This window comes from Charadrius vociferus, unplaced genomic scaffold (assembly GCF_000708025.1).
Source record: "Charadrius vociferus isolate BGI_N301 unplaced genomic scaffold, ASM70802v2 scaffold324, whole genome shotgun sequence".
NCBI lineage: Eukaryota > Metazoa > Chordata > Aves > Charadriiformes > Charadriidae > Charadrius > Charadrius vociferus.
The window spans coordinates 4,726,661-4,748,552 of record NW_009648041.1 but is presented as its reverse complement, the minus strand read 5'-3'; the positions used below and the strand labels follow the sequence as shown (position 1 = coordinate 4,748,552).

The 21,892-nt window shown below is 44.8% G+C and overlaps 1 protein-coding gene across 1 annotated transcript in view; it reads left to right on the top strand.

Annotated features, from left to right (window-relative positions):
• The window catches only part of SYNPR (synaptoporin), a 44,465-nt gene that overhangs the window by 12,843 nt on the left and 9,730 nt on the right, over positions 1–21,892 (top strand). The window contains exons 2-3 of the mRNA XM_009883607.1: positions 1,931–2,055; positions 19,756–19,954. Coding sequence (XP_009881909.1) covers positions 1,931–2,055; positions 19,756–19,954 — 324 coding nt within the window. The remainder of the gene's footprint in view (positions 1–1,930; positions 2,056–19,755; positions 19,955–21,892) is intronic.

Genomic DNA, 21,892 nt, shown 5'->3' with positions numbered 1-21,892 from the left:
GAGGGCTGTCGCTGAGAGGTGATGGCTCTGCCGTTATGGCAGGTCTGTCTCACACCACAGCCCTCTTCGTATATCACTGCATTAATCTTTGTGCCTCCCTGAGTATCTGCAAAACACTTGTATTTGCAAGTCCATTAATTAGGCCAGAAAGCAGGTCAGCGCTAATGTCTCCTGTTCTTAATATATCATTCTCTGACATCGCCTCACAAATTAAACTGAGATGATTAATACTAATTTTCAGTGCTATGCTACATGTAAGGGCAGAAGTTTCTTGTATTTACAGAGGAAGTGTCTCATTTAGGATGAAGGAACATTATTCAAGTTGTAGTAGAAACATTTATTTCATGGCACATATTTAACGAGTCAATTCAGAGTAAAGTTCAGCTTTCCTTTTTTCAGTGAGCTCAGCATGAAGAATTGAGTCAAAGCTTTTATCAACTTCCCTTATCATTGGGCACCTAAATACCTTTGTAAATCTGTCCTCGATGGTGTGCCCTGGTCATATTGGAGCTGAGCAGCATGGTGGGAGCGCGTGTTATTCTCTGTGCTCCGTCATGCTCAGCACATCGCCTTGCAGCCAGGGGGGGCTGCTCGGGAGTCGCTCCTGTAATCTGACGGCACCTAGGGAAAAGATGCACATGCAAAGCTGAAGTCCCAAGGAGGCTGCACCAACCTTTTTCGTGCTCTGAACTGGGAGAATTCAGATTAATGGTGTGTTTTGCAGAGCCTTGTGCAGCAAGAATAGGTCTACTTTTTTCCATTTATATACTTCCATATTGCGTTTACAGACCTTTATTTTGCCATTACATTTGCTTTCCATATACTTTTTCAGTGTCCAAGTACACATTTTCTTTTCCAGATGTGTGCATTGTTTGTTTCCTCTGTGTTGCTGGCTTTTATCTTATTAAAGTGTGACTGGGATCAGGGGTTTACGTGTCATTCCCCTATCTGCACCACTGTAGATCTCAGAGGAGCTCTGTTAAAGCTGATGGAGTTACTTCAGATCTATAGTGCTACAATCAAGAAAATCTAGCCTGTCCCTTAATTTAAATTACAACTGCATAAAAAAGATGTTCCCACTTATGCTCAGGGTCTTCCAAGGAAGCTGACATCAATGATGTTTTAAGACACCCATATCTGTTTCTGATGCCTCTGTCTGAACCCCTGATATAAATATAAATGCTGACGTGTTTCTGGCCTGCACGCTCCTACCTTCATCTTTCTCTCTTGGAATATTAAGATGCAATATGGGTTTGCATCAGAACCACCCAAGCTCTTTTTTCCTCTCTGGTTTACCTGAGCTTATCCTAAGTCTTGATTTTAATATTTTTTCTGTTTTGCTGAGTCTGAGTTTACTGCACCTCTATGTTCATCTTGGGTTATGGTAGTAATTTAGGGGAAAAAATGTGCTTTTCTTCCAAGTCATACATGAAATAAAAGAGAGGGAGCACAATTTTGTGTTTTGCCATGTAATGGGATGGTGGCCATGTGAACTGTCTTGGTCTACTATTGCTACTCCTGGTTGCTCCTTTTAAATACTTGTACCAGTGTTTTATTTGGGTTAAAACTGACTCATTATGCTCAGTCAATATTCGTCCTTCTCTTCTTGTCCAAGCTTGCCTGTCAGTGGCATGATTTAAATAGCTGCCTGGGTTGTGAATCCCAAATGGGGTTTGAGCGGGAGGGGAGGGCTGAGGTGCCTGGCACGGACAAACGCTGATGTTTCTGTCTCTGTGTGGCAACAGAGCTTCGAGTTTTGTGGTTCTTTGTATCAGCTTTTGGGAAGGGTGCCGGAATAATGTATGGCAATGCTCTGACTTCACGGAGTGATGGATAACCTGACCCGAGGGGGCTGGGGCTGCTGCGTGGATCTGCTCGTGGTGGTCGCTGAAACGAAATGAAATATAAAAATGTTGTTTGTTTTTGACAGCTTTTTGCAATCTTTGCATTTGCAACATGCGGTGGGTACTCTGGAGGACTGCGCCTCAGTGTGGACTGTGCAAACAAGTCAGAGAGTGACCTCAGCATTGACATAGCCTTTGCCTACCCCTTCAGGTAACCCGGGCTGGGTCGCGGCGGTTGGTTTGCAGGGAGAGAGGCGTTGGGGGCTGACGCAAAGCCCACTTTCATTTCCCATCATTTATAGCAGCTTCTGATTAAGCACCAATCTGGGGCTCCCGAATTCTCCTCGCCATGTGGTTTAGGCTGTGGGTGTGCAAGAGGAATGAATTTGGCTAGACGTGGTGTGGATGGGACTGTGGGAACTGCTGGGGAGCGGGAGGTCAGCGGAGGAGGAGGGAGCAGTTGTGGGCAAGCAGAGTCCCGTGAAGGTCAGGAGAGCTCAGGGAGCCACAGAGGGTGGAAAATGCTGGGCAACAAAAAAGAACAAAAACACATTGGCCCAAGAAAAAAATGGGGATAAAGTAGCCATTAACTAAGCTGGAAATGAGGGAGGATTCCCAGCCATTGGAGTAGCAGGGACCTGGAAGAACCACTCCATGGGGAAGGGGAAGCAAAAGACAGAACAAGTTTGAACCATAATTTTGACATGCTTTTGAAAATTCTGCTAATTGCCTGTCTGCATCTCTCAGTGCCTGAATACTTTAAACCTTGGAACCTAGTGACTAAGGAAAGCAGATTTTATTGTTTAAGTCTGAAAGCTGTAGTGTGGTTAAAAAAAAGTATATATATAAAATGCTCTTTAGGATCCTGCTTCAAAAGAACATCCAGTCCTCTGTTTTTAAAGATGTCAAGTCCACTCTAGAAACCTTTCACTTCTGTATAAGTGATTTCTTTAAGGAACTGAGATGATTAAGAAAAGAATGTATAATCCAATCTCAAGCCCTGTACACTATGACATTATTTTGCTTCCTTGGGAAATCGTGTGCTGTTTTGCTTATGATTGCTATGCACAGACCAGAGGTAATAGCATCTACTTCTTTAACATGTTCTAAAATATAGCATCTTTTGAACAGCGGAAACTGAATTTGATTCGTTGAACTGTTGTTCTTCCTTGACACACATTTATTACTCCAAAGAGGCACATTTCCTGGTATTACAAATGTTTATTTTTTGACTTGAACTTGTCTGCTTTTTCTTTCATTTCTGCTTAGTATGCATGAGAGAGATCCTGAAAATTGAGTTATGTGAATTTGTAATGTGATTCACTTCCAAATAGGTCATTCCTCCAGCATTCATTACAGAATACACCCTACAGTAAAGTGCTTTTAATTTGCATGATTATAAAAGAGTACTTTGTGTAAAAAAAGTTAATAAAACGGAGAGACATAGCCAGCAAGTATCTCCTGGTGTTTCACCAGGCATGTCAACCATTGCTTTTAGAAGGATGTGGCTGGATCTGCAATTTCCCATGGTCTTGCTTATGAGAAAACTGGAAATATTGTGGCATTCTGACACATTGGAAGGATGATGCAAAACAGGGTTTATTTGCAGGGCTGAGGCTGTAGCTGGCCCTTGAACTGTCTCTGTGGCTCCCAGCTGTGGCTGGGGGTGCTCGGAGCAGAGTGGGACACAGGAGGAGGAGGAGACTGCACCTGAAGATTGGGTGCATGGCATGGGCAGTGGGGTGGCTGGCCACATGGTGGGCATATACCTGTAATTTGTAGGTAAGAAGGGAGATGCCACTTAGTCAGCTGGTGTTCTGGGAGAAGCATGAAGATGCTCAGGTTTTGTGCAATTTGGAACTTTACATGCAAACCTGAGGCATGTGCAGAAAGCGTCCAAAGATGTACAGACTGCGTGGGGTAGCAAATGTGTGCCTAGAAAATCTGTCCTGGTGCTACCTGTGGAATTTGGTGTTATTCTACTGTTTAAATATTCCCATGACTTCCTCATGAATTTGCTCTTTCTGCTTTTCTCCAGTGCTCCTTCCACAGAATGGAGAGGGGATGCTTTAAAGCCAGAAGTGAGCTTAGTTGGAAAAGGTAGTATCTCATATTTGAGCAGTTGATACCCTCAGAAAAAGCAGGCACACTTTAAGTTCAGGCTCCTTCATCAAGATGGTGATCCTGAAGCTTATCCGGCTGCATGGTCATGCAGGCTTTGTGTAGGTGGGATGAGTTTCCCACCAGTTGTCTTGCATCCAGGTCTGAATAAGTCCATATTGACGTGATGTTTTCCTTTCAAATGCCTTCAGCGTTCTGATTATTGGCTCACAACTGGGGGAGGTGTAGGTGGAAGGAGAGATACTGCCGAGCATCTGACACCGCAGTGCTGTTGTGGCTGTCAGCAGTGACACTGAAGCAGTCAAATACCTGAGCGCTGCTTTTTGAGCTGTGCCTTCCAGCATGACTTGAAACATAAAGCCATGCAGCCCTGCTAGCAGCTGTCTTCATTCCCAGTGCTGTGAGTTTGAGGTTTTGTTTTCTTCTCCTAGAAGCTGAACTGCTAGACCTTGGCTAGTAGATGAGTAAGTGTCAAGAGCTTTAAGCAAATACACAAAATTGTAAGGCTCAACAGGACAGCTTGGCAAAGTATGAGGACTTGGAAGTTTTGGAAATTAGATTGAAGGAGCCTGAAAGTGTTCCCATTAAAGCAAGATTAAAATGGGGTGGGAGTTTTCCAGACTGAAAGGGGAGGGGGCATCTCACTTGTGGCCATGTGCTTCTGGGGCCCATCATGTTAGATAAAGAGGGAGAGGATGCAGGAGAGGGGGAAAACAGTGCTGATGGGGTCTGGGGATGTGTGATTAAAACACACAGATTGCCAAGCTGATTTCAAACCAGTGATTGATAGAGCCCCAGGCCAGTCCTGGATGTACTGAGGGACCATTGCACTCCACAGCAGGTAGCTCCAGATGCTCCTGCAAACCAAGGAGCATCTCCATACCCTCTTACTGAGATTTTTCTCAGCCCCAGCCTACAAGTTGCAAAAGTCTCCTGCAAACAATGGATTCAAGAGAAATCGTTAGTTCCAGCAGACAGGGAATTTTGAAAGGTATAGTTAAAAATCAAGAAAGAAATAATATTAGTTTAAAATTATGGTAAGGTGATAATTTTGCTTGCCTCCTGCATTATTTGTAACTCTGGCAGCAGGAACTTATGGAGCACAAAACCCCGAAACAACACAAAACACCCTGCACAAGGTGATTGCTTCTCACTTCTGCCAGAATCACATTCTCTTCCCAGTTTAATTCGGGACCCGGATTCATTTGCCCTTTGAAAAGTGAGAAGAGTGGGGAAATACAGATAAGTACATTAATCACTAAAGAACATCAGAGTAATCTGGTGAAGTGGTGCTAATGTGCAGCTGGGAGAAGCAATCCCTCCAGAGAAGAGCCTGTGCCGTGGGTACCTGTGTGGGACAGGAGCATGGGGAGGTAGAGCCATTCTCCATCTGAGGGACACCCCATGCCAGGGCTCCCACTCTGGGCTCACGCTGCTGGGACGCAGTAACTGCAGAAGAGTCGCTCTTGGGTCACTGCTGGATAGTTGAACCCAAATCCAGCTCCGCCATCTCTCCTGGAATAGGAGGCAAGATGGATGGTTTTCCCATCTGCAGCTACACAGATTTGTTTAAACTTCCTGCAACCCACATCCATCACGCTGTAGTCACCCTGTAACGTGTAAAGAAACCTGTAGTCCAAACCCTAGTACCCCCCAGCAGTGTCTCCTGGAGCTCTGCTGTGCTTTTCCACATATCCTGCCAGACTCTCCCGTGTCCTAGCTGATCTTTATAAGGCCATTTCAAGTAAACACCCTAAGTTTTCTCTCATTTCTTCTGCCTGCTTCTAGTTTTATCACAAAGGATTTCTTTACCTCTTCATGCTTTAAAGCACAAATCAGCCTTTCTTCTGCATATCTGTATACGTATTTCAAAAGTTTTACAAGTTCAAATACGGAAAAAAAAATTCTCTGGTCCCACACTAGCAGTTTTTCTCAGCATTAGGATCTATGTTTGGTGCAGTATCTGTTGGAAATTTGGCACACATTAGGATGTTCATCTACTTGACCCTCACCCCAGTAATGATTCTTTGATTGGGGGGAAAAAAAAAAAAATCAACATCTTGGAATTGTTAGTCTTGCTGTCCGTCACCCTTTCAGATCAGATTTGTCACTCATCCAAGTGCCCTGAGGCAATATTTTTTCTGTAGTAAGGGTCCTAGTGAAGGTCCTATTTATTTTTTGCTAATCCCAGCAACATTTTGTTGCTGTTCATGTACTTTGCTATTCATTGGCTTTACTCTGATAATAAGTGGTTGAATAGTACACCCCCATGCACATATTTGTTGCTGGCATTCATCATATTGAGGAGCTTTTTAACCAGTCCTCCTAAAAGCTAATTTTTTTTTGGTTGCCAGCTGAGTTGTCAGGCTTGACTTACCAAATCTGTACTGATGATTTTTGCTATGTAATTGTTCATGTCCCAAACTTAAGGTTTTTTGTGTAACTGGCAGAGTTGCGCTGGAATGTTTGGGCTTCAGCTCCTGATTTAAATGAAGCCTTGCGTAGCAGGAACACTCTCGTGATGCTGCGCTGCCCAGACAGGCAGCACGCTGCCAGCCGGAGAGATTATCTGCTAAAATCATCACCTGCTGCTCTGGGGTTATTTCGCTTCCGCAAGTCCCTGTGCTGCCAGAGGGCGGGATGCCTCGCTTGCAGCCTGGCTGTAGGGCGATGCTGCGCGGGGCTGAGCTCCCCGAGCGGCGGCGTTGGGCTGCACGGGTCTGCAGTGCAATGGGAAGGGAGGACCATTTCCATACAATCCCCTAAGTGTGCTGTCTGATAAGTCTTGAGGCAGATCCTGAACTGAAATCTTTTTGCCTTTAGCTATTTGGAGGTGCGTTAGCCCAGCCTACATATACAGGGTATCCCCAAGTTAAATGCCGCGTGGGAATTTGTTTGGAGTATATCTTATCTTTTCCTGTGGCTTTTATCCTGCAAGCTACTTGGAAAATATTGGCCCAGAGGATCACATGATTACATTTTAAATGCAGTCTCACCCAAGGCAGTGGTTAAGGTAAGTATGTGCATAGATGTTCAGAGCATTGAGCCGTAGTTACCAGTGGGACAGAATGGGATTGCCGGGTGGTGCTAACGCGAGAGCCTGATGAAAGAATATGTCTGTGCCTGTCTTTCTATCACAGCAGCGAGCAAAACAAATTCGGTTTTCCATTTTGTTTTAAATCACCTATTAGTATCTTTCCAGTGTGCTAGTAAAACTGTCTCTTGAAGTAATCCTTGCTTCCGAAGGAAAAGGAAATTGTATTTTATGGGAGCTTTTCATTCACTCTCTAAGCATCTCATTTGAATAAAGACATTCCCATTGAGCTCCCTTTAAAGTGTACGCCTCATCTGCATGCGATGGGTAGGCTCGCCTTGCATTTGAAATATGACAGCCAGATCTAAATTGCCTACTTAAAAGCTACAGATGATAATTAAGGAGAAAGTAGCTAACTCTTTGTGCTTTGCAACTATCTTTCTTTGGAAAAAGCCTCTGTTAATATAAGCCTATTTCTGTGCCAGAGTGTACTGGCCGCCTCTTTTTTTTTTTATTATTATCCATTTGTAGTAAATCTTGCTTCAGAGTTCAGTGGAAAACATTTTGGCCCAAAAGATTATAAATGTCTATTATGGCTGGGAGACCGGGAGCTGCTGAGAATAGGAGGTCTTTAAATAAATAGCCTGCAGTGCTGACTTTCAGGCAACTATGGCAGGCTCTCCTCCCAGCTCTCTTGGACCAGTTGAGGGTGGAAGATAGGGAGGAATAAAGTCATCTAGTCGGTTAAACTCCCTAAGGTCCATGTTTTATTTGGCACATGTCCCTTCTGCAAAGGCAAATTGTGGCCTCATAGCTCTTCTGTGGGTAGACAGCAGCAGAAGCGAGCCAGCAGAAGTTGCTCTAGCTTCAGGTGTGCGCTGTGCCAAAATGTAGATGCCCCAGTTCCCAGGCAGATTTGGCAGAGCTCCCGGGAAAGCGAGAGGCGCTGGTTAAACTCTGCGTGACCCATTCCAGCTTAATGGAGGGAGAAATCTCCATCCTGGAACTCCTTAGATCAAAACTTGGTGCCTTTCGAAAAGCTGCGCTTCTGCACAAACAGGAGCCGCAGGGATGGTCGGGTGAAGTTCAGCAGTCGAGAGCACAAGCTGCGTGGTCAAACCCTGATCTCAGCAGTGCTTTTCATACCTGATTTTGGCCTTTTGTTGAATAGATTTGCCTAATAAGGACTTCTAGGTTTGAACTACTGTTGGTGGAAACTGGAAATGATGTGAGTGAGGAGCCTAATATTGCATTCTGCTGAGCAAAATTCAGGAAACAAATCCTTCAGGTTACAGATAGCTCTAATTGTGACACCTTCACAAAAGTCTCTTCATGTGTAATGCGACCCTAATGATGCAAAGCAGACTGAAGCATTAAGATGTATTTTTAACTGGGAAATATAGATGTTATTTTTTCTTAGTTGTGTTTCATACATTCTGGCAATTTATAGGGTTGTCCAGAAAATTGCAGCTCCATTATTTTTTTTTCCAAAATAATTTATTTTGATGGAAGCCCAGTAAAGAGATTTTATCCCATAGTGACAGGAATGCAAGAACTTTCTGAGCTATTTAAAGTATGGCTCCAGTACATGGCTTCCCTGGTGCCGAAGGCATCGGAGACCTCGGTCAAGCCTCTGTACTGAAACAAGTCCATAAGCAACCTGAATGTGGAGCTCGCATAGCCAAGCTGAGTGCTCTAATCAATGAGCTATTGGCTTAGAGCTGTTTGCTCTTACATTGTCTCTGGGGACAGGGAAAAGGTGATCCAGGTCTGCAGAATAAATATATTTCAGCTTTGAATGAACATAGTTTTTAATAGGAGAGTATATTTCACCTTTTTGTAACAGCTCTAGTTATTAGAGAGTGAATGCCATAATTCAGAGCCCTGATACAATTTTTGTTTACTTGTGCATGGATACAGACTACTGAAGTAATTAAAATCTGCAAATCAGTGTTCTCCAGTGTCCATGGGTCTTCAAGGACCGTACTGGCTGTGGGAATACTGGCTTTGGTTGGGTTTTTTTTCTCTCTGATCCTACATGTCTTGATGTTTTTTTTAGACCAACAGGATAGTAAAATGGGAGAAAATGTCTGTGTTTTTGTACTTGGACAGCTGTGGTCTGCGTAGTGGCTGTCCATGAGCACAATGTACAATTTAATTCCTGTTGTCAGGGAGTTTGAAATCATTGCGGGTCTGATTGAAACAGCTCAAAATAAGGATGACTTTATGGCTTTTCTAGTTTTGAGTGCCTCTTCCTGACCCCAATTACAGTCTTCAAAACCCACTTTGCCAACCTTGAAGATTTCTACAACTTGGCCAAAGAATGGTTATTACTGCCAGTTTACACTTTTGTTTGAACTGCGGATAAATGCAAGGATCCTCTTCCCAGCAGTGAGGGATTGGGAGATGCTTTCAGTCACTTGACACTTTGTTCCTGCATAAAATCTATAGAAACCCACCAGGAATGTGATACAACCACATCTTCACCTTCTCCTTGAGGCTGACCCTGGGTGTCTGGTCCTTAGTACATCTGATGCACTGTCATATGAAGGAAGAGATCGTCCACTGCCCCCTGAGTTTGCTAGCTTATCTCAGTGGCTTAGCTTCTGCGCCGAATTATTTTGTACTTAGCCAAGAAGCCACAGCCCAAGGGCAGCTACGTAGAATCATAGAATGGCATAGGTTGGAAGAGAATTGAAGATCATCCCGTCCCAGCCCCCCGCCATGGGCAGGGACACCTCCCACTAGACCAGATTGCTCAAAGTCCCATCCAGCCTGGCCTTGAACACCTCCAGGGATGGAGCTTCCACAACTTCTCTGAGCAACCTGTTTCAGTGCCTCACCACCCTCATAAGTGGCAAAGTCTTCACTTATTCATGCTGCTGGTGTGTTGAGCTGTGTGCAATATCTTGCTTGAGTAAGTCAGAGGAGGAGGTCTGGCTGTCAGAACTTGTAAAACTGTAAAAAAAAAAAATAAAAAAAATAAAAAAAAATTAAAAAAGGTCCATTGCACAAACAGGGAGAGGCTGATTGCTCCAGTCAGTAGGCTTGTCCCAGGGCAGCAGCTCAGCAGACAAGATGACTTTTCCAGATGTTGAGGTCTTCTCTGTTGTCAATCCTCTATGTTCTCCAAATTCTAAATCGTAGACTTTAATCCCTCAAAACTTGAAGCAAATGTCATTGGGTACTGAACTGAGGCCATATAGAAGACTTTTCTTGCTTTGCAGCTCTTCAGGCAGGTCAGCTGTTGTCTACTGTTACGAACGTCCATGCACAAACATTGCGTGAACACAGAGCTCATGAACACACAGCTGGCTGGAAAGTAAATGGGGAAGGAAAGTGGCAGCAACTTTCTGGAGATATCTGCTGCAGGGGAGGGAGAATGTTGCTGCTTAAATCTTTGTTAAATTGTAGAAGCTTTTCTTTCACTCCAAGCAATTGGATTCATGATGAATTTGGATTGTATTGATCCAGACTGGCTTATTTTGCTTCACAGAGGCTGTATTTTATGTTGAACACAGTTTTGGTGCCAGAAAAAATTCTTCATTAATACTTTAGCCAGAATTTGTTCTTAAAGTGGAAGTCACTTTTGGGTCTGTTAATATATGCAGCTTTTTCCCAATTTAAATTTTTAATATATATTCATGAATAGTCTCTGTGGTATTGTGCAGTGATCGTGTTTTATCTGTGCCTACCACAAAGGCTTTTTCTAAAAGTCAGGCTTTTTATGACTTCCCTTGCAAATTTCTTTTTGCACGTTTTCCTGCTGCCAGTACAGAAGCAACCAAAGCAGAAACCCTTCGGCTTTGCTTTGTTTGGCATTTGATCCCATACCCTAGCCGGCGTGTGGTGACCCAGCTAGGGGACGATCAAACACATGTCCTTCCCCTTTCCTCTGCTCCCAAGTCTGCGTTGACTGTGCGGCAGCCCTGAAGGTTTCCCCAGGACCGTAGTGAACTGGGTACGTGGGATGTCTTTGGTCTCCTCCCACACCTGGTTTCTACATGAATTTATTTGCCAGGAGTTTAATGCAATATTTCTTCTTATTCAATAATCTCTGGGGAGGGTGGGCATCCAACCCCATCCACCACAGCCCCACTCAGTGGGGTACCTCTCACTGTCCTGTCTGGATTCTCAGAAGCGATGCTTCACGGGTTACTCAGTGTGGAGGTGCCAGCAATTTGCCGGCAGGTCCATCAGCAGACCCCGCAGGTCTGCCTGGGCTCCTGCCCCGTGTGCTGCTCTGCCTGTGATCGAGCCCACGGGCTCCCAGGAAAAAGGATTTGACGTGTACTTCAAGTGAAAATATTTTGACTGGGAGTTTTATTGGAGTCATGCTGTAAAACTCTACCGAGGACTTAATTTGATTGCTTTAAGTGCCTTAGGACAATATACTTGGGACAATTATTGTTAAAGTAGAAAGTTAATGTTAAAATACAATACAAAAGAATGAATGTTGCTGCATCTTCTGTAATTGCTCTTGCATTTATCTCAGCTGATCCTAGAGATGAAATTGCTGCTTTCAGGGTTTATAGACCTAGCTTAAACTGTATGTGAACCCTGCTTCTCACAGGGTGAAGCATTTATGCTTTCAGGTGGTTCTGTGCGAACATCAGGTGGTGCCCAAGAATTTGGGTTGATTTTATGTGGAGTTTATAGCCCATTTGATTGCTGAAGACAAGGTGCATTGGAGGTGGCACGAGTGCTATGAAGCAACGTGAGCAGCAGCGGTGTGTGTTGGGGTGTGGGAACGGGGAGGCTCAATGGTCCCACATCGCCCCGTGCAAAAGCACTGCCCAGGGATTTGATACAGCCACTTCTCAGAAATGGTCTTTATAGATTCAATGACTGTTTTTTTTTTAGGCCTTTGCTTTATGCTTTCTGTTGCTTACTCTTTATAGATTCAATGACTGTTTTTTTAGGCCTTTGCTTTATGCGTTCTATTGCTTATCTTGTATCTCTAGATGTTTAGATTTATCTCCATATGGATGCTTTTGTTCTGTTCTGACAGAGGCTTATTAGTTTGGAAGCTGATTCCCATGTCTGTCCGGAGGAGAGGGCAGCAGGAGGGACACCAGAGCCATGGGTTCAGTCAGGATCTCATGGTGGGACAGGGTAGCATTGGACAGTTGTATGTGGCAATGGAAGTATGTGCCTGTGGCATTTCCAGACCTCCTAATTTGCATTGTTCCACATGCACAATAACTTTTTTAAGATAATCAAGGGTTACCTTCCTTCAGAGATAGTAGCTAAGCTTCCCAGTGACTAGGAGGTGGTTCACCCCAAGAAAATAGCTCAGTGAAGGGGAATCAGAGAACAATGCCACCAGTCTGTGCCATGGAGAATGTAAGTACCCAATCTGAGAAGGTATTTGGGATTGTAAAGACAAGCGGAGCATGTTTTTGAGTGCTACGCTCAGCTTGCACAGCAAGGAAAAGTGTGTGTTTCTGAGAAGAGCTGTGAAAATATCTCGGGAGATAAATCTGGGTCTGGATGTAGGCTTGGAAGTGGGGTTGGGATCACCCACTCAGCTTTCCGAGCACTCGCGGCAGCGTGTGTACTATAATGAGCCGTTTTATTTCTTTTTTGGTGCTACGACAGAGTACTAGGGTTTGCATTACTGCTACGTGCACAGTCTGGGGAGGTTCATTGCTACAGCTGGCACACGTCCGGGACATTTCTTCCTCTGGAGTTTGATGCAGCTGCTGCACAGGCTGTTTTCCAGGAGCTTTGTGAACGCAATCACTGGGAGCAGGTCCTGCAAGAAAGTTCCCAAGCTGTGGATGTGGCACTGGTGCCCTCTCCCCACCACCTCTGCGGTTGTCCCTACTCCAATATCTCCAGACCCCGTCCTCAGAAGGGTTTTGTAGCTTCCCTTCCTGGAGACCTGAGCATTTCAGAGGGTCTCTGAGTCACTGTGTTAATGGGAGAAGAAGCGTGAGGTGGAGAGGGATGGAGCAGAGGACATGTGTCTTGCGATGCTCTGGGTAGGTATCACGAACTGCCGGCGCTGGAGGAATTACCACCTCTCCCAGTGCGGCGCACGCAGTGTGGGGTGTTGAGACAGCAACTGTGGCTGACAGCTTGTCCTGTTAAAAGCAGTACAGTAGGAAAATAGTACTGGCCAAATGTTTGCACAACAGCTATGTGCCAGTGAGGGCTGGGAACCTGACAAGTTAAGAAACTGAAAATATGAAGGTGGGGAAGTATTTTCCATCATTTTAACTGGACATAAACCAGAGGAGAATATAGGTTGCTGCAACTTTCCTGGTCAACTTCCCAGCAGCATCTTCTGGTGGGGTTTGGTGATCCTGCTCTGAGTGTGCATTTGGGTGGGTATGAACCACTGAAGGTAGCTATGACAAAGGGGAGATCTTTAGGATGTTTAAATGTCCAGGATAGGAGTTGGGAATAAATGTTTGCAAGATGAAGTATGTATTCATGTGAAACTGCTGATAGTGTTGAATAATTCTAGAGCTAGATAGGCTTTCTGATATATTTTGGAAGAAATTGAGGATTTCAGTGAAAGGACAGAAGTTCAAAGTGAAATACTTTCAAATACTCTTTGATCAGCAAACTGTATTCTTTCTCCCTCTAGAAAGCAAAGAAACAAAAGACCAAGCTTGGATTGCTGAATCAGCTGGAGAATTTTATTTTTGTTTCCTATCTCCAGAGAAAAACTAATTGATTTCATAGGGATAGGCATGTGGTAGAAGCTAATATGCTGCTGCTCTGGAAAGGGAGGAGACCAAGGAGAGGAGTGTACTGGAGGCACCTTTGGATGCTGGGGAGCCTGGAGGGGGTGTTGCTTTTTGGGGACTGGTAGAGTGAGGTATGGAAGATTGCTGGGACAGTTAGGACATGTCGATAAGCACCTCACAGTTTTGAATGTCTGTGGCATAAGCAGGCAGCGCTGGGATGTGCATCGTGGCAGATGGGCAGTGGGAAAGGTGGGGAACGGGAGTGCTCGAGTAAACGGTAATTTCTTCATCTTGGGAAAAGACCTGTTAGAGGGCAGGCTTGGGGTGAGAAAGTCTTGTGGCTGAAGGGTGGAAAACTCTGCTTTTGCCAGAACATCAAAGGTGCAAAAGGGCCATGGAGCAGTCGCCTCCGTGGTACCTGCTGTCCTCCTGCTGGGCTGAGCGTCCCATTGCATCCCCACGGCTGCCCACGGCTCTAGGGACATTTCAGCTATTTCACTTTGAAGGGCTGGAGAGGGCTTCAGCATTAATGATTTCTAGCAATTCAAATGTGATATTAACAGGCTGACTGCCTCAAAAAGAGACCGAGCTCCAGGGTGCCTGGGTGCAAAGATTCAGATCCTATGGGAATTACTGGATAATGGTTATAATTGGCAAAAAAATATGGACTGAGGGCAACTGCTTAGCGGTGGCTGCCTCTGCGAGAGTTCACAGTGTGTATGAGAGCTTGTAGCATGGCTTCATCGCTGCCGGGTTTTCCCCCTCAGCAGTCTGTTGTCGGAGAGCGGATCTGGGGGGAGGAGGAGAAAACTGCAGAGCTCAGCTCTGTCCACCCTCCCCAGGGCTGGAAGGAAGCCTGTTCCGTGCTGTGTGGGCAGCCTTTCGATAGGCAAGATTTAGCACCGAACATGCAGGGATATCCACCCAGCACTGGGGAAAATGTTCTTTGCAGTGAGAAGCACTGTGTGCGTTGCTTCCTCCTGGAGAACAGGCTGTGAAGAGTCAATGGACCTCAATTTCATTAAAGAAAAGACCTTTCCTTCTCAGGCAGGTTTATGCTTTCACTTGAGTATTAAAGGTCACTTTTAAAGTATTTTTCTTCATGCAGGTAATATCTCTAGGGAAGTCTTACGGGAATGATGAGCTCTGCTGTGAGAGCAAAGGCTCTCATTTATTAGTGTTCTTCCACTAAACCTACGGAAAAATCCATATTCGGAACCTTGAGAAGGGGCATTTGCGCAGGGACTGGCTGGCTGGAGGCACTTGTGCAAAAGAACATCGGCACAGTCCTCTGAAATGAGGGAGCCTCCGTGTTTCCAGGGCAAACTAAAAGAAATACCTCTACTTTGCATCCCAGAGAAAGAAAGGTGAAGCCCCCTGTCCCGTTACTGGGGCTTGCCAGAGCAGTTTGACTCGCTAAGGGACCCTGTGCATTTCAGTATTTCACTATTGTATTTTGAAATTTCTTTTTTTTTTTTTTCCCCTTGTTTTGGGAGTTTATCAGCCAGATAAACATTTCACAAACCTTGTGTATTTCATGTTTTCCATTTTTTTTTTTTAAATTTTTTTTTTTTTTTTTTTCCCTTGTTTTGGAGATTATCAGCCAAGATAAACATTTCACAACAAATTCCTCCATAAGCGCTACCTGCAGCAACTAATTTTCAGTAGTGTGTTTCTCTCATTGCTTTGCAGACGGTAAATACAACTGACAGCTTGACTACCAGAAACAAGTGAGGGGGAAATAAAGCCCAATGAAAGGATAATGGATCTTCGCATTTTTGCAAGCACGTGTGTGGGTGTTGCAGATTTTGCTCAAGCATGTTGTAGACGGGTTGGGGGGTGGACTACAAGATGCTATTTTCAGAAAATAGGACAACCTGCCAAAACAGATAGCTTTTTTTTTTTTTTTCTTTTGGCCTGTTTTCCCCCACGTCCTAGTAAAGGAATGGAGAAACAGTAACTCCCATTGAGAATTTTTGGAGGCAGAGCTTTATCTGTTATTTATTAATCCAGGTACTGATCAAAGCCCAGGAGAGGAAATCTGTGCCAGTTCATCAATAATACTTGAGTGCATACGTGCCGTAATTGCATGTTGTGTTGGTTTAAAGTCTAAGCCTTATGTGCAATGTTAAAGGGGGAGGTTTCCTGAGTCAGACTAGATTAGATCACTTGGTGCACGGTCTCCTGCTTGAGTTCTTATGTGTCTGCTGGGAGAGCAGGACATGGGACAAGATGGGTCTTAGAGGCGGTTGGTTCTGACCGGATTGTGCTCAAGGATCCTCAGGTGGACTGGGCTGCTTGAAAAAAGGAGGGGCTATAATGAAAAGCAAGTTGTGACTTGAATATTATACTAAAGAACTTGAGGATAGAAAGGCAACTTCACATTCACATGGAGAGAGCACAGCTTCTGCTCCCCCACGCACATGTAACAGCTGTAGCTTTGTTCGGCATGTCTGGCTTCATGTATTGTTTTCAGAGCAGGGGTAATTAGTGTCTGAAAATGTAACTGCTCTTTGCTATTGTGGAGCAATGTAAAAATCTTTTTTTTTTCCACTGTAAAACATTCCTGCCCTCTTTTGATCTCGTCAAGCTAGACAATACAGCTGTCCTGTCATCATATTTCCCGCAGCAAGGGAAAGTTTGCCAAATGGTAGAAGAAACCTCAGAAGCCCTTAATTACTGTGACTTCATCAGTGAAACTTACTGCCTTTGGTGGACTTGCTTCAGATTCAAGTGAATTTGAGGGAATTCAGCCCTGGATGGCTTGGCAATGGCGGCTGTTGTTAGCAAACAGACCCAGCAGGCGAAGGGGACGATGTCAGTAGCGATGAGCAGCGAGGACGACCTTAGCGCTGCTCTGCTGAGTGTGGGGTGCAAGGTCACATTCCTGAGTCATCAGCTTTATTTCTGAATTAATAACAATACTCGGTGCAATACAAGGCAAAAAGCACTGACCAGCTCATTTTTGGAGGAACTTAAGGGGGAAAGGTTTTTCATTACTTTTTTCCCCTAATTAAATGAACTTATTACTGAAGTGTTCTTTACTTGCATCATCCATCAATCAGTGAAAATCGCTTCTGCTAATGCAGCCCAACAGTATTGCTCAGATAGTAACAAAGTGCAAAGGGCGTGATTGCAAAGGGTCACTCTTGGGGCTCCAGATTTTGTTTAGGAAATGGGGAGGCAAAGGTGAAATGCAGGGGTGGTGCCAGAGGTAGAAAAGCAGCAGAAGGAACACACCGGCCAAGGATGACTTGAAGGAAAAGGTGGGGTGTAAAGAATGCGAGATAAGAGAAGATGAAAGAAGAATAAGTCAGAGGAAGCAAGAGCAAAACAGGTAGAATTACATCAAAAGTGGGAGGCAGAGGTAGAGGCAATTAATTTTTTGTGAGTCATCACCCAGCCATCCTGCCCCCAGAAAGACTGACTCAGGAACATCGGTGGAAAAATCAGAGCTTTCTCTCCAAGATAGCATTCCAGATCAAAGAGGTTTCGATTAGTAAGACTGGATTTTCTGTCACTGATCCTCCCCTGCTTTAAAGAAACTTTTCAAATGCGTCTTGCGAAGTCAGCATCCACCCTAACCACCCCAGGGCTTGGCTCGCTCACCTCTCCTCCCTGCCACGGTCTCTTCTTCCCATGTCTGAGTCATGGTCTATTTTGGGGTCCTCTGCACAACTGAGACCTGGGTTGTTTGGGCATAGGTGAGGTGGCCACAAGAGGCACCAATTACTGCACATCCTCTCAGAGGCTAGGGAAATCTGAAAAGAAGAGCAAGTGAATAAAAATAACTTGATGGAAGAAGGCTTCTGTGATCTGGTATCACTGACATGCTTGGCCACAAAAGCACTGCTGGGAAGATAAGAGTGAGATGTTAATATATTAACTTTTTTTTTTTTTCTGGGTTATCATGATTCAGAGCTAAGGTGCAGTGAGGAAAACCTGGAATTGAAAAGGAGAGTGGTCTCAGTTACTTTACCATGTTTCAGAAAGGCGGGTGGTGGTCAGAGTGGATGGGGCTGTGGTGACTGAGGCCAGTCCGAGCGCAGGGGGTGAGCAGCAATGCCCAGTCTAAATCTTCATAGAAACATTCCTTAAGTTATTTCATCTTTGGTACGTGCAGGAGTTTGAACTGCTACTTGCAACACTGTTGTTGCCCGGTGTGCTATTTCAGGACCTCAGGGGAGGGAAAAAAAAAACCCCAAACAACCTAAAGATGTGTTTTACATGATAAAATGCATACCGAATTGCCTTGTTTTCTTTTGAACCCAGCCCCAAGCCCTGAAGGGAGGACCTGAGGAGGGCAGTGGGCACAGTCTCTGGCTGCACAACATCGCATTCCCCAGGGGATGGAGGCGTGGAGTCAAGTTTCTTCCTGATCCACAGAGACTGCCACTGTTCTCAAGGGGGTTTGAACAGGGTTCCCAGTTTTGTTGTGTCAATACAGCGCCCAAGCAGCTGTGCAGGAGGAAAGCAGAGGAAGCTGTCTTTCCTGACCATGCAAATCCTGCATTTCAAATCTTTCTGTAATCCTAGCGATGGATAAAACAAAGCCACTTTCTCTCCAGGCTGCAGAATTGGCATGACAGGCACTAGGAAATCTTTCCCCTTTTCCCCCCACCACTTTAGAAAAGAACAATAAGCCCTGACGAAAAGTGTCTGTGCACCGATGCCAGGAAGCTTTGAAACCAAGGCAGGAAACTGTCTGATCATGAGCATTAGAGTCTCTCTCTTGTGTTCAGTTTTCATCAGACTTTGCTGTGCGCACGTAGGGGAGGCGAGTCAGCCGCTGCTCATCTCTGCAGTCTAGGCAGACGCCTTTCTTGTTTTCATCCCACCACTACTATAGCGACAGAAGCTCAGGGAAGAAAATGCCTGAGGCAAATAACTGGTGTTAGGCATCAACTGCTGATGAAAAGGTTCTGCCGACACGTTCGGGTACATTTAGTTTGGACCAGGAAAAGCGAAAAGTCATGCAGTCCTCCGACGTCCATTAATCCATCTTCTGTGATGTCTACTGTGGGCACTTTGTTTTCCTCTGGGGACCTAACTTTTTATTTAGTCATATATTCACGGCTGCTGCCACCGTTGGCTTGCTGTTGCGTGCATTAATTGCCCTTGAGCAGAGGAATGTCTCCCAGAAGGCCTCATCCTTTCTCTGCACCAGATCATAACTTCTTTAATTGCTGCTGTTAACTTGCCGCTGGCTTCGTCCCCTCCGCTCTCCCTGTGCAGAGCAGAACAGCATGATCCCTTATCGGGCCCCACGTTCCCACTGATGCTAATCTGCGCCATGCAACAGGATCAGCCAAAGTAACCCCTCCAAGAATCCCCTTTCTCTTTCTGAATCAGAAATTAAAATTATTAGAGCAACGAAAGGTCTGGCAGGAGCTGCCAGACACAACCACAAGTCTATTAGCTCAGTTGCTGATTGCAGACAGTGAATGAGTACAAGGTGAGGGCTTTGACTGCTGAAACCAGGGCATGTGGACTGGTTCTTTCACCCAAGTTGTGTATTTCTGCTGCAGCTTGGTTTTTAAAAGCTTTTATTGCAAAGGCACTGTATAGCTAACAGCCACAGGTAGCTGTGCACTAAGCTATTTTCCATAGGGAAGTTGTGAGGTTCCAAATACAGGTATCCCACGGCCTTCATATAAAGGATAAGACCTGTTTTCTGCTGCCTTGATTGTAAGGATTTGAGAATCAAATTTTCTCATGTTATCCTTTTTCAGTTGTTGCCATGGCAAAACCCCAGCGAGGAAGGGGGGAGGTTGTGCCAAACCATTGGAACATCAACTTTTCTCTGAGATTGATTACAAGATGTGTTCAGGTCCTCAGCGTTACCTAGATGCTCACATGGAAGTAACCTCATGTGTACAAGCAGCTCTGAAGAGCACAGCCCAGGAAACTACTTATAGGGCTGGTTATTCAAGCAGGGGATCAAACGTGCATCAGGAATGAGACAGGGAGACAGAGCAAATGCATTTATATCTTTATTCAGGTAACAGTTCCCTTTTTCTACACTTCACCTGTTGCTCTTTGGGATGTTTTCCAGGTTGCATCAAGTGAATTTCGATGCTCCCACTTGTGAAGGCAAGCGCCGAGAAAAGCTCTCCTTGATAGGGGACTTCTCCTCTTCGGCGGAGTTCTTCGTCACCATTGCAGTCTTCGCCTTCCTCTACTCGCTGGCTGCCACCGTGGTTTATATCTTTTTCCAGAACAAGTACCGTGAAAACAACAGAGGCCCTCTAATTGTAAGTGTGCATTTGCAGCATTTTCAGGTGTAGGTCTTAATCTCTTGCTTTTTTTGGTGGTCGTGGCTGTGGCGTGGTCTGGGAGACCCAAGTGGCCCAATGCCCAAAGCATTGTGGGATTCCCCGCTTCTGTCCCGCTGCCTGCGATGATGATGTTTGCCCAAATAGTGAACGTGTAGCTGGGTGATTGCAGGATTGGGGGCTGAGACATATGTCTGTCACAGCAGAGCTTCATCAGTGGGGAAAAGAGAGAAAAGGAGGTCTTGGGCGTCATCCTAGCAGACAAATGAAACCATGCCCCTGACCAAAGCCCAGCCAGGGAGATTGCTTATTGCTAATTACTGCTGGGTTTAGCCAAATTATTTTGCTTTGGAGATTTATGTGGCTGGTTTTCCAGTATAACCCTGAGCTCCCAGCACATTTGTGTTTCCACTGGTTTATGAGGCTCCTCACTTTCCAGTTATCATTCTGTGCTCTTATCAAGCTGTGCCTGTTCGTGCCTTTATTTTTCTTTTTACTGATTCCTGAAGGCTTGTGATTAAAAAAAAACACAAATATGCTGCTGTGCATTTGTTTTCTTTTAAATCAAGACTGTAAAGCCAGTGAGAGCTATTTTGTTCTAGGTGTCCATCACCTGTTAGTGCTCTGGGATACACCCCTTGGCTGGGTCAGGTCTCTGCATCTGCGGGCTGTAGGGTCACCTCTCACTCTCCCCTCCAGGGGCAACCCTCTCCTCCATGACTGCAAGGATAAGGTTGCACTAAAGGAGAGGAGATATTTCTCTGTCGTCTCGGTGCGAGGAGCAATTCAAAGGGAAGGCGGTGGGAGTTTAGTGAGGACCAACATAAGTTCTAGCTTTAAGAAAAAGCTAAACTTTATGATTGACAGAAACCAGACGTTTGGCTGACTTGTGCCTTAAATGACTGAAATCCATCAGAAGAATATAATAGAAAGGAAAATAAATCGGCAGCGCGGAAAGGCTGTACCTGTTAAAGAAAATAACTACAGTAACAGTAAGCAAAAGATTAAGCTGTAGGAAGGTAATCTTAGCATCATGGGGTTTTGAGGGAAAGATTTTCCTGCTGCAAGGAGATGTGAGTTGTTTTATTTCAGTCTGCATAATTCAAAACTGATGAATTGTTACAGAAGGGAAAATTCTCATTCCACATCAAAGGAAACGAATCATCTTTCTTTGGGGGTTGTTGGGACCTTTCCTTTCTCCCTAGAAAACGGCGAGGAAAGAAGGGGAAACCTTCACAGATGAGAGGTAAAACAGGCAAGATAAAGGGGTCCCTATAGAAACAATAAATAAAGCGCCTTGCTTCTGCTTGATTCAGTTGATATCAAGTAATATCTCATTTCAAACTGTCTTATCAAAGGATTAGTTGCAGCGATCTGCCATTTTAATTTTCTTGTGGAAAATAACTCTTTCTTCTGACCAACTACATTATCCTGTGTAGCTATAGAAAAAGGAAAGAGGAAAAAATGATAGTAGTATGTCAGATTGCAATGTGGCCATTTGCCATTGTCCAGGACTTTCCTGATACACCCACTGAAGTCGTGTTTGTTACAGGATGCACGGTGCAATCCACCGTGGCATTAACGTGGCATTGATTTAATTTGTTCTGCGTAATGGATTGTAATTGAATCTACAGGTTAAATTTAACCGATGTCTGTTACCAAAGCGGCTGTTTGCAATTTCCCAGTCTTTAAACAAAGCCTAAATGACCTTATTTGTTCAGAATATAAAGACGCTTCTGCGTGTCCTACAGCAAAAGCAGCTCCTGCTGGTGAGTGGTGTTGGGAAGTGGCTTAGGGTTATGCTCAGCTTATGCCTGCCCCGGCCACATCCTGCTCCAGCATCTCCTCTGCACTGCCAGCTCCATTGTGTTGGGTATTTTTAGAAAAAATGACCCTTTTTTGTACCATGTCGCTGCT